We start from the raw sequence: 14635 nt of genomic DNA, 5'->3' as shown, positions 1-14635 counted from the left end.
GGGCCCCCATCTAGATGGGCCTGGGCCCCCTTTCCCTGGCGGGTCGCGGAGTATGGGAGTGCCTACTGGGGTCAGCGGGGGAGCTGGTCCCAGGGAGGGGTCACCTGCCCCTCCCTTCCTTCCCTCCCCATCTCCAGCTGCCTCCCTCTTCCCGCTCCACCACAACCACCCACACATGCAGGACCTTGGAGTAGGGGTATGTCACCAGGATGCAGAGGAGGCTACCCCCCTCTCTCTGTCCCCTTCTGGCTGCCTCTGCCTCAATTTTATCCCACAACTTAGACATTCACATTACTCACACTCTCATTACACATACATATAGGATCTTGGGGGTGGGCACGATACACGGAGTCCAAATTACCATCGGGGTGTACAAATGCACCTTAGAACACATATGCATCAACACTGGGTGGAGGGAGGTTTGGAGTCTTCTCTCACCCCCATTCTCTGCGGCCTGCTGGAGCGGGGGGGCTAGGAGGAGTTGGCTGTCCGCCTGCGGTCTGGAGTGTGGGGCCTCCCTGCTGCTGCGGAGTTGGGGCGGTCTGCCTCTCCCCACCGCAGGGAAAAGGGTAACACCACCTGGGTCTGGGTGCAGTTCCCCCCTCCAGGGGCAAGGGTACCTAGACCCGGTTCGTACAGTACGCTTGGGGAGTGTGATCGTGTGTACAGCGTCTCTTTATGTCTGTCTCCACGTTGGTTTAGTGTGGAGTAAGTGCATATGAGAGCATGAGGGTGGGAATGGATGTTTGTATCTGTGTGTGCCTGTATGTCTGTGTCTATATGTCAGGTTGGGTATCAGACGCCACCTCTCTGGGGACATCTCAGGCTTGGAGGCCTATCTCCACCCACCACCACTTCCCCTGCCAGTGGCAGACTCCCTCAGGTGTCGTTGCGTTGGTGGTTCTTTGTGTCTGGGGGTGGGCGTCCGGGTACACACCGGCTCACTCCTTGGCGGCCGCTTATCGGGGCCTGGAGCCTGGGGCTCCCTCGGGCCACTCCGGAGGTGGGGTGCCCCCGGCCTCTCGGCCTGGGGCTCGGTCACTCAGGCACAGCTGGCTGCCGGCGGAGCTCACGGGCGCGTCATTGGAACTCCCCCTGGCTTCTGCTCCACGGCTGTTGAGTGAGCCCTCATCTGGGACTCTCCTCAGCTCTTACTGGGACAGTGGCGCGGCTGCCCCTCTGTTGGTCTTCCTTGGTCTCTTGTGTTCTGGGGGCCTCTGGATGTCTGGAGTTTTGATCTCCTCCATACCTGCTTCATACCCTGGAGGACGGGGCTGTGGCTCACCCACACTCTCTAGCAGATCGTTACATGGAGAAACCTTTGGAATGCAAGCATGCTGATCCACACAGGTATGCACACAGGTGTACACACGGGTATTCACAGACGCGGACTACAGCTTTCTTGGCTGCTGCCTCAAAGCACATTGTGCGCTGTCTATCTTGCGTGCTGCACAATATCGTTTATTATTTAGTATCTACTGATATCTACTGCTAGCTAGTTTATTGTGATGGTGCTGTTTTTTTTATTATGTTGCTCTTTGTTGTTTGCTTTCTCTTCTGTTTTTTTTTCTCCATACAGTTGATCCAGGTGTTTTGTTTGTTTTGTTTTTTTTTTTTCTTTCTTCCCCCCCCCCCTCACCGTCTCTTCTCCCCTTTGGTTTTCTTTCTCTCACTCTCTTTCTTTCATTCTTTCTCCCTGTCCTATCCCCCAGTCATGTCTGTCCCGTTTGTAGCAACTGAAAATAAAATAAATTCATAATTATAATAAAGGTCAATCAAATGGACCAATATGGCAAGGCCATGATGGTCCACTTGGTAAAATAAATCCGCTTGGCATCTTTCTTGGCCTTAAGACAACAATTCTGATGGCTAAAGATCCAAACGGGACACACACAAAAAAAAAAAAAAAAAAAGGTTTAATATCACATCACATATAATAACATAATAACACACCCTGCCTTTATGTGCTGGATTGTGTCAGGGGCATCTTTACACAGCCTGCACCTGGGGTCTTGCCTGGTGTGATAGACCCCAGCCTCTATGGATCTTGTGCTCAGAGCTTGTTCCTGTGCTGCCATGATTAGTGCCTCTGTGCTGTCTTTCAGTCCACCTTTGTCCAGCCACTGGTAGGATTTCTCGATGTCAGCCGCCTCCTCTATCTGCCGGTGGTACATACCGTGCAGGGGCCTGTCCTTCCATGATGGTTCCTCCTCTTCCACCACTTTCTTGGGTTTCTGCTGCCTGAGCTATTCATTGAACATGCAGTTGGTTGGGGCCATCTTCGTGATGTATTCGTGGAAGTTCGTTGTCTCATCCTGGACCATGGTGCTGACTCTCACCAGTCCCCGGCCTCCTTCCTTCCGCTTAGCGTACAGCCTCAGGGTGCTGGACTTGGGGTGAAACCCTCCATGCATGGTCAGGAGCTTCCTTGTCTTGATGTCAGTGGCTTCTATCTCCTCCTTTGGCCAGCTTATTATCCCAGCTGGGTACCTGATCACGGGCAGGGTGTAGGTGTTGATAGCCCAGATCTTGTTCTCAACATTCAGCTGACTCCTCAGGACTTGCCGGACCCTCTGCAGGTACATGGTGGTTGTAGCTTTCCCAGTGGACTCCTCATGGTTCCCATTTACCTGTGGGATATCCAGGTAGTTGCAACTACTATATAAGACATATCTGCAGTGTTACCTTCTGGTAGTTCGATCCCCTCAGTTCTGACTACTTTCCCTTTCTTGGTTATCATCCAGCTACACTTCTCCAGTCCGAACGACATTCCGGTGTCATTGCTGTATGTCCTGGTGGTGTGGATCAGTAATTCGATGTCTCGTTCACTAACGGCATACAGCTTAATGTCATCCATGTACAGGAGGTGGCTGATGATTGGTCCATTCTGTCAGTCAGTTTCTGAAGCCAGTCTTGTTAATTATCTCACTGAGGGGGTTCAGGTCTATGCAGAACAGCCGTGGGGACAGAGCATCTCCTTGGAAGATCCCATACTTGATGGGGACTTGTACTATTGGCTTGAAATTGGTCTCCACTGTTGTTCCAAATATACTGTGTATGATACATCGGTTTATGCAAGCATGGATCTACGAGGCAAGCCAAAAAGGAGACAAATGGTGGCCAAAGTTAGCAGTTGTTGCCCCACTTCTTCTTTGTCTTGATCCAGGGATAAAACTGAATGTGCAGACTCCCAGTAGGCAGCAGTCTGCCACTTACTGACAGCCAGCTATTTGCACACTGTTTCTATTTATGCTTTTTACACAGAAACTACCACAGGTATTTCCAGGTAATAATCACACACTTTCTAAGTTTGCTTTAATAGGCTATTAAATAGAAACAGACAGTTCTGCATTTTGCAGCTGTATTTCCTGCTTATTACACAGAAACCTCCAGAGGTAATTGAGTAGTAATAACTTAGAAACTAGAAAGCGAAAATTTCTGAAGAAATTTTAAGTGTGCCTATGCCGCTGCTAATCAGTATAGGTTGCCATTCAAACGGCTACAGAGAGCAAAACTCAGTGGAGCAGCCATTCTCCACCATGAACTATGGTAAAACCAAACACCGCTCGCGCCTCACAGATGACAGCTTACAGTTTTGTGTAAAGATGAGGTGACTTCGTACAGCCCCAACTTGTAGACGCTGTGCGCAGAGGTTCATAAGCAGACCCGACAATGTTTGCATGAACACACTTTGAAACGTTACGTTATGGACCACTTTTCACACATAGTTGCTGTACCCACACAGCCGGCTGTAGCTTTTCATCTCACAGCCCAACACATACAAAAAAAAAAAAAAAAAAAAAAAAAAAAAGCAGCTGTCAGCTACACAAAAAAAAAAGGAGCTTGGTGTTAGTTGTCTCTCAGAAACAGTTCATAACTTCCCTTCAACTCATTCATGTCACCTAAAAGGTAAACCTGTTTCTCCATCACCAGTTCAGCTCTGATGACTCAGTAAGGACATCTCATGGTTAGGACCAGCCCTTTTTTTTCAGCTGTGGCTCCATCAAACATCAGCTGATACTAGAAATTAAAATCAAATGAATTCTAACAACAGCTGATCAAGCTTAAACGTGCTGCTGTTGTTTAGCGCGATAAACAAACAAGAGAGAAAAGCCGATCATTGATCAGTTTCACGATTGAAGTTGCAACAGGCGAGAGAATGACAGGGGAGCCCGAGTAACGACAGAATAAATCCAGCTTTGTGTCTTCTTCCATTCTACCTGAAGTACAGGACAAACTGTGTTCCTTTTCAGCTCAATACGAAACGCGTAATATTTTCTCTGAATGCGGGAAGATTTCGTTTGCACGGGACGGTTGACAACCCAATAACTAACCTTATGAATACAACAAAGTTCACCATCAGTAACACAGCACCCACCCAGCTGTACGACTTATTGGTCGTGTCCAAATTCATGGGCTGCATCCTCCTGAGGCCGCATTTGTAGACCGATTACGTCATGGCGCGGCCCAGCCAAACTCCAGTTTCCAGCAATGGCAACTGAACTTGAAAGTGTTACTCATTTGTTTTATGACTGTTTATATAGTGCTACATTTTGGAGAGAGCTTGAAAATTATATACTGTGCAAGACAACATACGAAATCAAAATTGAAGGGAAGAACATTATCACTTATTTTGAAACTAAAGAAAAAGAAAAATGTGCCATTGTCAATCTTTATATCTTATTAGGGAAATTCCATATACATAAATGTAAATTTCAAAACTCAACCCCATCATTTAATTTGTTTTTGATTGAAATTGAATATTATTTAAACTCTCTTAAATTAACTTCCAATAAGAAAGGTTTATCACTGATTGAAATTCATTCAGAAATGTTTAACAAATGAGCTGTCACAAGTACTAAAACAGAAATAGTATGATTTAGCACAATAGTAATAAGTTAAACAGAAAAATTGGAAAAGCAAAATGGATAGCTGAAAAAATGATGAACATGCTGAGGGTCCCTCAAATATACTTGTTAAATGACAAAAATCTGCCAAAAAATTTACGACAGCCACACAATTACAAATATGTACACATGAGGAAACACACATGCACAGAGAGACACACACACAAGATCCAATTCAGTCAACCAGTCTAAATATATTGAATTTGAATCTTACAATGAGATCATCCCATTAAAAGGCTTTCTCTCTCTCTCTCTCTCTCTCTCTCTCTCTCTCTCTGTCACACACACACACACACACACACACACACACACACACACAGGGAGAGAGAAGTAAGTTTCTAGGTCAGCCTGGGAGCTGCTGAATTTGAATCCACCAGAGAGCCTGTGCACTTTTTCCCGCCAAAACAGGTGCTTCTGTTTACACACGCAGCACAGAGACACACAGGATTATTGCAGTCTATTTCTCATAGTGACGACTCCCCTCAAACAAATGACCATAATTTCCTAACCGTAGGGGCTAGAAGGGTCATTCTTACACCGTTTTGTTCAGAAGAGATGGGGGAATCTTCAAGTGTTGACAATTTATCATTAAAATATGAATTTTTAGAGATATATGACATGGATGACTTGTTGACTTAGAAGCCACGAATTCCCCAATATGCAAATTTGAATGCCTGGAGCCCACATACATGATTGGCTGGCTGGGAAGCCGTGCAGGCCCTGATTTGTGGATTTGAATTCCTCAGCCCTGATATGATTGGCTGGCTTAGAAGCCATGAAGGCCCCAATATGCAAATTTGAATGCCTCAGGACACATATATGATTGGCTGGTAAGCCGTGCAGGCCCTGATTTGAAAATTTGAATTTCTCAGTCCTCACAGAGGATTGGCTGCCTGGGGACCTGGCAGAAATATATAGAAATACTATGATTAAGCATAAATACTACATTTAGTAGAAATACTATGTTTTAGCACAAATACTATAAAAAGCAGAAATACTATAATTTAGCAGAAATACTATATTAAGCACAAATCCTATAAAAAGCAGAAATACTATATTAGGCACAAATCCTATAAAAAGCAGAAATACTATATTAGGCACAAATAGTATAAAAAGCAGAAATACTATAATTTAGCAGAAATATTATGTTAGGCACAAATCCTATAAAAAGAATAAATACTATAATTTAGCAGAAATACTATATTAGGCACAAATCTTATGAAAAGCAGAAATAGTATGATTTAGCAGAAATACTGTATGTAGCACAAGTACCGAAAAGTACCAGAAATACTATGATTTAGCAGAATAGTAATAACTTACAAAATTACAAATATGGAGGCATATTGAAACACAAATGCACAGGGGGACACAAACACAGGCTCTAATCCAGTCAACCAGTCTAACTATATTCAATTTAAATCCTACAATGACATGCTGCCAAATAAGGGCAGGGTCCCCTCTCTCCCACTAAACACACACACACACACACACACACACACAGAGGGAGAGAGCTGCCGAATTTAAATCCACCAATCAGAGTGCCTGTTTACGTTTTCCCGCCAAAACAGGTGCTTCTTTTTACACACGCAGCACAGAGAGGCACAGGATTATTGCAGCCTATTTCTCATAGTGAGGACTCCCCTCAAACAAATGACCATAATTTCCTAACCGTAGGGGCTAGAGCGGTCATTCTTACACCGTTTTGTTCAGAAGAGATGGGGGAATCTTCAAGTGTTGACAATTTATCATTAAAATATGAATTTTTAGAGATATATGACATGGATGACTTTTTGACTTAGAAGCCACGAATTCCCCAATATGCAAATTTGAATGGCTGAGCCCACATACATGATTGGCTGGCTGGGAAGCCGTGCAGGCCCTGATTTGTGGATTTGAATTCCTCAGCCCTGATATGATTGGCTGGCTTAGAAGCCATGAAGGCCCCAATATGCAAATTTGAATGCCTCAGGACACATATATGATTGGCTGGGAAGCCGTGCAGGCCCTGATTTGAAAATTTGAATTTCTCAGTCCTCACAGAGGATTGGCTGCCTGGGGACCTGGCAGAAATATATAGAAATACTATGATTAAGCATAAATACTACATTTAGTATAAATACTATGTTTTAGCACAAATACTATAAAAAGCAGAAATACTATATTAAGCACAAATCCTATAAAAAGCAGAAATACTATATTAGGTACAAATCCTATAAAAAGCAGAAATACTATATTAGGCACAAATCCTATAAAAAGCAGAAATACTATGTTAGGCACAAATCCTATAAAAAGAATAAATACTATAATTTAGCAGAAAAACTATATTAGGCACAAATCTTATGAAAAGCAGAAATAGTATGATTTAGCAGAAATACTGTATTTAGCACAAGTACCGAAAAGTACCAGAAATACTATGATTTAGCAGAATAGTAATAACTTACAAAATTACAAATATGGAGGCATATTGAAACAGAAATGCACAGAGGGACACACAAACACAGGCTCTAATCCAGTCAACCAGTCTAACTATATTCAATTTAAATCCTACAATGACATGCTGCCAAATGAGGGCAGGGTCCTCTCTCTCCCACTAAACACACACACACACACACACACACCCGTTTCTTGGGTTAGAGGGACAATTTCTGAAATTTTTGGCAAATCAGACTGGACATAGGGCTATGGGGACACCGGGTTCCAGAGGTGCTAGAGCTACAATATGCATATCAAAAATCATGAAAAAAAATCAGCAAACCTATACACAACTTAAAATTTAAACATTTTCTTTGCTCGACTGAGATATAAAAAAGGCTATTTTTTCAGACATTCTGGTGGTTTGTAGAGACTTTTCTGTAGCTCGGTCTATAAGGACAGTCTGGTGTACAAGGTCAGTGATGTCATCATACATATACACAAAGTATAGTCTGTTCTGAAGGGACACATGATGTGTAAAGCCAGTCTACTGTACACACACACACTGATTAAATCTGGTTTAAAAGGACACATGGTGTGTAAAGCCAGTTCACTGTACATATACTCACACATGCACTAAGTATAACCTTCTTAGAAAAGAAGGTGTATTATAAGACTGTGACTGATACATCATTATAGTAAAATTGAATAAATTTGCTTAGGCTGCTGCCCCTTCGACCCGGCCTCGGATAAGCAGTTGAAGATGGATGGATGGATGAATAAATTAAAAAAATAATAAAAAGACTATATTTTGGTTTTCTCTGATGAGCATTACAATCTGACATACAAGCTTACATAAAACACCACAGATCATATCTGTTGTGATCTACTAACAGGTGGTCAAAGTGTCATTAAAACAACTAGAAGCATAACACAACAGTGCTTGCATCAACTAGAACAAACTATGTATTATAGAGTTTTTCATTGTCCTGAAGAAACTGGCACTGAGTGGCTGACCAATAAAACAGCACCTTTGCACACCAGGGGTGAGTCGGGCTGACACCATGACTTATACATAAGACTTATATCAACACACAACACATTTGTTGAATTACTGAACTATATTTAATATAACCAACTCAATAATCAATTCCTTAAAAGGACAGCATTGTAACAATTATTGAAGGAAAATAAAAGTGAATCCTGGCATTAAAAGACTCAGGCTAACCACACATCAAAACAAAACACTGCCTGTGAGCACAGTGAAGTCAACTACATACTTTTTGAATGGAGAACACTAACCTTGAAATCAGGCCCAGAAAGGTAAAGGCTCAGACTGTCAAAAAGTGCATTTAGTGTTTAACATTTATTTATTTTTTTTTAAAGGCCAGTCCTCTGTTGCGCACAAAATCTCAAATGTTTTGAATAGATCTCGTCTCCAAGATAGGTTGTTCCTTTTCTTTGCACTTCAGACACTGCTGGTTGGTGACAGTGATACCGTTTTCAATAAAAGGCTTCATATGTTTCATCACCGCTCCTATCTCCTCCTCAGACCATGGTCTCTTCACACACCGCCTTGATGAAACACGTAAACCTGTTCAATAAAACAAAACAAATTTGAAGTTTAAAAAGATCATGTGAGATGCACTTGTAGGTAGAGATGGTGTTCAAAACTGTGAAAACAAGCTGGTACTTGTCTAAACAAATTGTGTGTGATAATAAATAGACTGTAGACCTGATAAAATTTAAAGTTTGATTGTTTTCATTAACATGATAGTTCATCACACTGCTTGGTAAACACAAAATACATTCAGCTTCTTTATATGTTATATAATGTCTAACCACATGATGTTGGTGTTAACTGCACATAGTGCCTAGTGATGGACATGGCATCTGATTTATATCATACCTTTAGTAACTGAGTCAGGGACAGGAGGTGAACCAGAAGTCACACAGGCATCATTCCCCTGGTCATCTAAAAAATATTGCACAGTATAAATGTATGGGCTTAAAGAGGCTTTCTGCCTACCAATCAAACACCATGAGCACAGAGGGGACAATGACAGCCAGTTCTATTATACTAACTATACACATGGCAATGCTGCTGAACTGGATGAAGTCAACAATACCTTGGGTAATAAGTTTACTGGGAAATGATGTAGATTTTGCACAGGCCAAATCTTGCTTGGCCAAAACTGATGAAGCATCAAAATACTAGTCATAAAGCATTAGTGTCACAATTAGGAATGGAACAACTAACAATCGACCATGTAAAAATGTACTGATGGTTAGTAATATTGTTCTATACACAATCCCAGGTTATCGTAATCAGCATAGTAGTGTTAATAGTAAAGTCTGATTTCATTTTTAATGCAATGAAAAACAGAGATGCAAGTGGCATTAATGAAACAAGAGAGCATCGTTATCATACGTGATGTGCGCTGTTAAAATACGTTACTGCATATTTCACTGGATTTGTCTCTTTTTTTTTTTTTTCTTTTCTTAAATGACATCAGAAACAGCAGTATGCGACATTACGTGATGGCAGAGCTTCAGTTCATCCTTTGTCATTTTTTTTTTTTTTTTTTTTTTTTTAATAAATAGGACAGGGGGAATGAATGAGAGAAAGAGGGGGAGAGAAAGAAAGAAAACCAAAGGGGAGAAGAGACGGTGAGAAGGGGGGGGAAGAGAGAGAAAAAAAAAAAAAAAAAAAAAAAAGAACTCCTGGGTCACCTGTATGGAGAAAAAAAAAAAACAAACAAAAAAAACAAACAGAGGAGACAGCAAACAACAAAGAGCAACATAATAATAGAGAAAACAAAACACCATCACAATAAACTAGCTAGCCATAGATATCAATATTTACTAAATAATAAACGATATTGTGCAGCACGCAAGATAGACAGCGCACAGTGTGCTTTGAGGTAGCAGCCAAGAAAGCTTTAGTCCGCGTCTGTGAATACCCATGTGTGCATACCTGTGTGGATCAGCATGCTTGCATTCCAAAGGTTTCTCCATGTAATGATCTGCTAGGGAGTGTGGGGGGGCCACAGCCCCGTCCTCCAGGGTGTGAAGCGGGTATGGAGGAGATCAAAACTCCAGACATCCAGAGGCCCCCAGAACACAAGAGACCAAGGAAGACCAACAGAGGGGCAGCCGCGCCACTGTTCCAGTAAGAGCTGAGGAGAGTCCCAGATGAGGGCTCGCCCAGCAGCCGGAGCAGAAGTCAGGGGGAGTTGCAGTGACGCGCCCGTGAGCTCCGCCGGCCCCCAGCTGCGTCTGAGTGACCGAGCCCCAGGCCGAGAGGCCGGGGGCACCCCACCTCCAAAGGGGCCCGAGCGAGCCCCAGGCCCCAGGCCCCGACAAGCGGCCGCCAAGGAGTGAGCCGGTGTGTACCCGGACGCCCACCCCCAGACACAAAGAACCACTAACACACCGACACCTGAGGGAGTCCGCCACCGGCAGGGGAAGTGGTGGTGGGTGGAGATAGGCCTCCAAACCTTGGAGGGCCTGAGGTGTCCCCAGAGAGGTGGCGTCTGATACCCAACCTGACATATAGACACAGACATACAGGCACACACAGACACAAACATCCATTCCCACCCTCATGCTCTCATATGCACTCACTCCACACTCAACCAACGTGGAGACAGACATAAAGAGACGCTGTACACACAATCACACTCCCCAAGCGTACTCTACAAACCGGGTCTAGGTACCCTTGTCCCTGGAGGGGGGAATTGCACCCAGACCCAGGTGGTGTTACCCTTTTCCCTGCAGTGGGGAGAGGCAGACCACCCCGACTCCGCAGCAGCAGGGAGGCCCCACACTCCAGACCGCAGTCGGACGGCCAACTCCTCCTACTAGCCCTCCCGCTCCAGCAGGCCGCAGAGAATGGGGGTGGGAGAAGACTCCAAACCTCCCTCCACCCGCTCATTGTAGTGTTGATGCATATGTGTTCTAAGGTGCAATTAAAACCCAGGAGGGCATGGAGCTACCTGCCACTGGATTTGTCTCTGAACAAGACTAACTCACAGATCCCAGCTCATTACATAAGATATGTTGGGCAAACTTTGAGTACAGCATTGAAAATGTACCTTGAGCTGCAGTCTCGGAGAAGTGAGGCAAATCAGAAGTAATATTATTTTATTTATTTATATATATATATATATATATATATATATATATATATATATATATATATATATATATATATATATATAGCTTGATGTCATCCACACCCATGTGTGTTGATTTCTCCCTAAGATGGCAAACTGAAACACTCCAAGTTGGTGACTTTTGGAGATTTGTTTCCCTGGATGATTGAGAATGCATCAAGATGAAACACAAAAGGAAGCTCACCGCTTTTGTTGCTGCCATAAATGCCATTAGTTCAGGGAGGTCCATGAACCAATGAACATGCTCCATGCACCACTCAGCAGGCCATTTGTAAATATGTGTACAAATGGTTGGTTTTTTGTACTGTTTTTATCAATAAATGTCAGCAACAAAGGACATACAAAGGACATGTGTTGATTTCTCCCTAAGATGGCAAACTGAAACACTGAAACACTCCACTCCCCCACCCCCTCAATCACTCACTGAGTGATTGAGGGGGTGGGGGAGCTGCTAAAAGCGGTGAGCTTCCTTTTGTGTTTCATCTTGATGCATTCTCAATCATCCAGGGAAACAAATCTCCAAAAGTCACCAACTTGGAGTGTTTCAGTTTGCCATCTTAGGGAGAAATCAACACACATGGGTGTATGTCCTTTGTTGCTGAGATTTATTGATAAAAACAGTACAAAAAACCAACCATTTGTACACATATTTACAATTGGCCTGCTGAGTGGTGCATGGAGCAAGTTTTGGGTGGCTTGCGACCTAAAATCCAAGTACACAGATGCAAAAAAAATCAGGCCACTGTGCGATGTGTTCACTGCTACAGGTACACATGTGGTAAATGCAGACGACAGATACCGTGGCAGTGCCAGGATTGTGAGTGATTGCTGAAAATGTTGAAATGTACTCATTCACTTTTTATCATTATTTGTAAATATGTGTACAAATGGTTGGTTTTTTGTACTGTTTTCATCAATAAATGTCAGCAACAAAGGACATACAAAGGACATGTGTTGATTTCTCCCTAAGATGGCAAACTGAAACACTCCACTCCCCCACCCCCTCAATCACTCACCCCCACTCCCCTCCCTCCAGAATTCCTAGGTAACGACCTAATATACATATGAACGACTCCAGCATTTGACTGACTGCTCTCCGGCTTTTAAAGGTAGAAACGCAAAATGATGACTCCGCGGTCAATTTAGCCAATTTAGCTTCCACTTCCACCATTTGACTGCTCTCGGGTTTTATAGGTAGAAAGGTAGAAGCCTGGGGATGCTAGTGTTAACTCTTTCAGAGAAGAAGTGCCACGCTGACCTCCAACAGAATGCACCTAAAAAGATGCAAAGATGAACAAGCATCAATGGTACAGTGTCCATCTGATCAAGAGGGACACTCTCAGTCAAACCTTAAAACACCCAAATGATGTTGAGAGGGAAATGCACTGTTAAATGATGACTACCTGTACTTACAATGATTTAAAGACTGTACATGCAGTATAATTGTAATCAATTGATAAACATGATCTTTACAAACCACACTATTTACCAAACTACACATTGATACAATCTTTAGTAAACAGATGAATCCATGCTAACCTCATGCTCAGAGTTGTCTGCTGTAGGTCTAGATGACTGACACTCTGCTTTTAATTCTCTGTCTGTAGAAGAGAACACAAGACATGGAGGCATAGTGCTTTGCAAGACCCCAGGGTTTAACAGGTAGTGCTTACTCAAGCAGGGACTCACCTGTGAATGAGTCTGTAGAGATCACATGGTGCTCCACGTCATGGGCAATAGGCTCTGCAACACACTGTTGACCAGAAGGGATGCTTGCGATCTTTAGCTGGGTATGAAAAGTAGAACAAATATTGTAAACATCTGGCAGCTACAGTGGAAATGTATTTAATCCACTACGAGTGGTCTTTTCTAACCAGTGTCCCCTCAACCCATGTGTTTTTCTGAGTATGCCAAACACTGGAGATGAAACAGTGAAAGACTCAGTTTGAGCTCAGATGTCAGGACAGTGTTCTCACATACCTTGAGTTTGTCTGTGTCAGACACACACACATAGTTAAGCATTTTCTGTTTCACCTTCAGTTAAATACAGTTCTAACTCTCACCCTAACTGCAAGGAAACAGAGTGATTAACCCTTACCTAGTTAAGTGAAGCCAAAGTAAGACAATACTAAGAAGCTAAAGTGACTGTGAGTAAAAGGTGCATGTATATGCCTGACACAGAAAAACCCAAGGTTTTCAAGGACACTGTCCATCAGCCTCATAATGACATCTGAGCTCAAACTGATGCTTTCACTGTTTCACCTCCAGTGTGTGGCCACTCAGTAAAACACACTTGTGGAGGGGACACAAAACAGATAAGCTTGCAATCATCACTTGGGAAAGTCATACAAATTCAAGATTTAGTTAAACCAGATTGAATACCACCAAGAGGACATTTAAATATTGTGACTAGGGCTGAAACAACTAATCGATTAATCGACAACTAATCGATTATTGAAATAATCGTTAGTTGCAGCCCTAATTGTGACATCTAGATATGTATGTTTTAAACAACAATTCATAGGGGGAAATTTTTTTTTAAATGACCCACCTTTTTCCGCCAGGGCCATTCTTTCCCACCATAGTCATAAGTAATTTCACTTCCTGCCGCAATTTCCTTCAGTGCAAAAAGGCAGAGATGTGGCTTCCCTTCTGCTTCAATCAACTTCATTCTGCAATTTGGTGTCCTGTGTTCATCGTTTACTAGTCGCCCAAATGACCCATCTTCAAGTGCTCCATCAATACTGCAAATTTGGAAACATACATTAAACAAACATTTATAGTGACATGCCTATGAACTATACTATAATTTTTAAGCACCAACACAAACACAACATCCAATACAAGTTTAGTTGTTAAATGCATAGTTGATAAGTTAAAGAGGGTCCATCAGTCAAGGACGCATTGCTTTCTGACTGAGATAAGTGTTTGCGCTTCTACTTGTGCTTAGAGCTTAAACGTGGTTTTGTTGTACTGTTGCGCTGACCTAGTAGGTGTGGCTGTTACTCTTCTCTTCTCTTCCTCCTCTTGCCCACTACCTGCTCTGTGCTGCTGCTTGCGCGTGGCCACTGATTAGACCTTGTGCAATCTACAGCTAAGCGCAGCCTGGTGTGCACTGCTCTGCCAGGTGAGTTGAAT

The 14635-nt window shown here is 43.0% G+C and overlaps 1 protein-coding gene across 1 annotated transcript in view; it reads right to left on the bottom strand.

Moving 5' to 3' along the window:
• LOC146701097 (N-lysine methyltransferase KMT5A-like) overlaps positions 1–14635 on the bottom strand; it is a 37567-nt gene that overhangs the window by 20097 nt on the left and 2835 nt on the right. Inside the window, exons 2-4 of the mRNA XM_085469287.1 lie at positions 14049–14241; positions 13187–13283; positions 13037–13098 (exon numbers count right to left, since the gene is read on the bottom strand). Coding sequence (XP_085325413.1) covers positions 13037–13098; positions 13187–13283; positions 14049–14241 — 352 coding nt within the window. The remainder of the gene's footprint in view (positions 1–13036; positions 13099–13186; positions 13284–14048; positions 14242–14635) is intronic.

Source organism: Copadichromis virginalis, linkage group LG9 (genome assembly GCF_057382275.1).
Source record: "Copadichromis virginalis isolate Kocher_CV1m ecotype Utaka linkage group LG9, C_Virginalis_male_GT1.1, whole genome shotgun sequence".
Taxonomy (NCBI): Eukaryota; Metazoa; Chordata; class Actinopteri; order Cichliformes; family Cichlidae; genus Copadichromis; species Copadichromis virginalis.
This window is presented reverse-complemented; position numbering and strand designations above follow the sequence as displayed.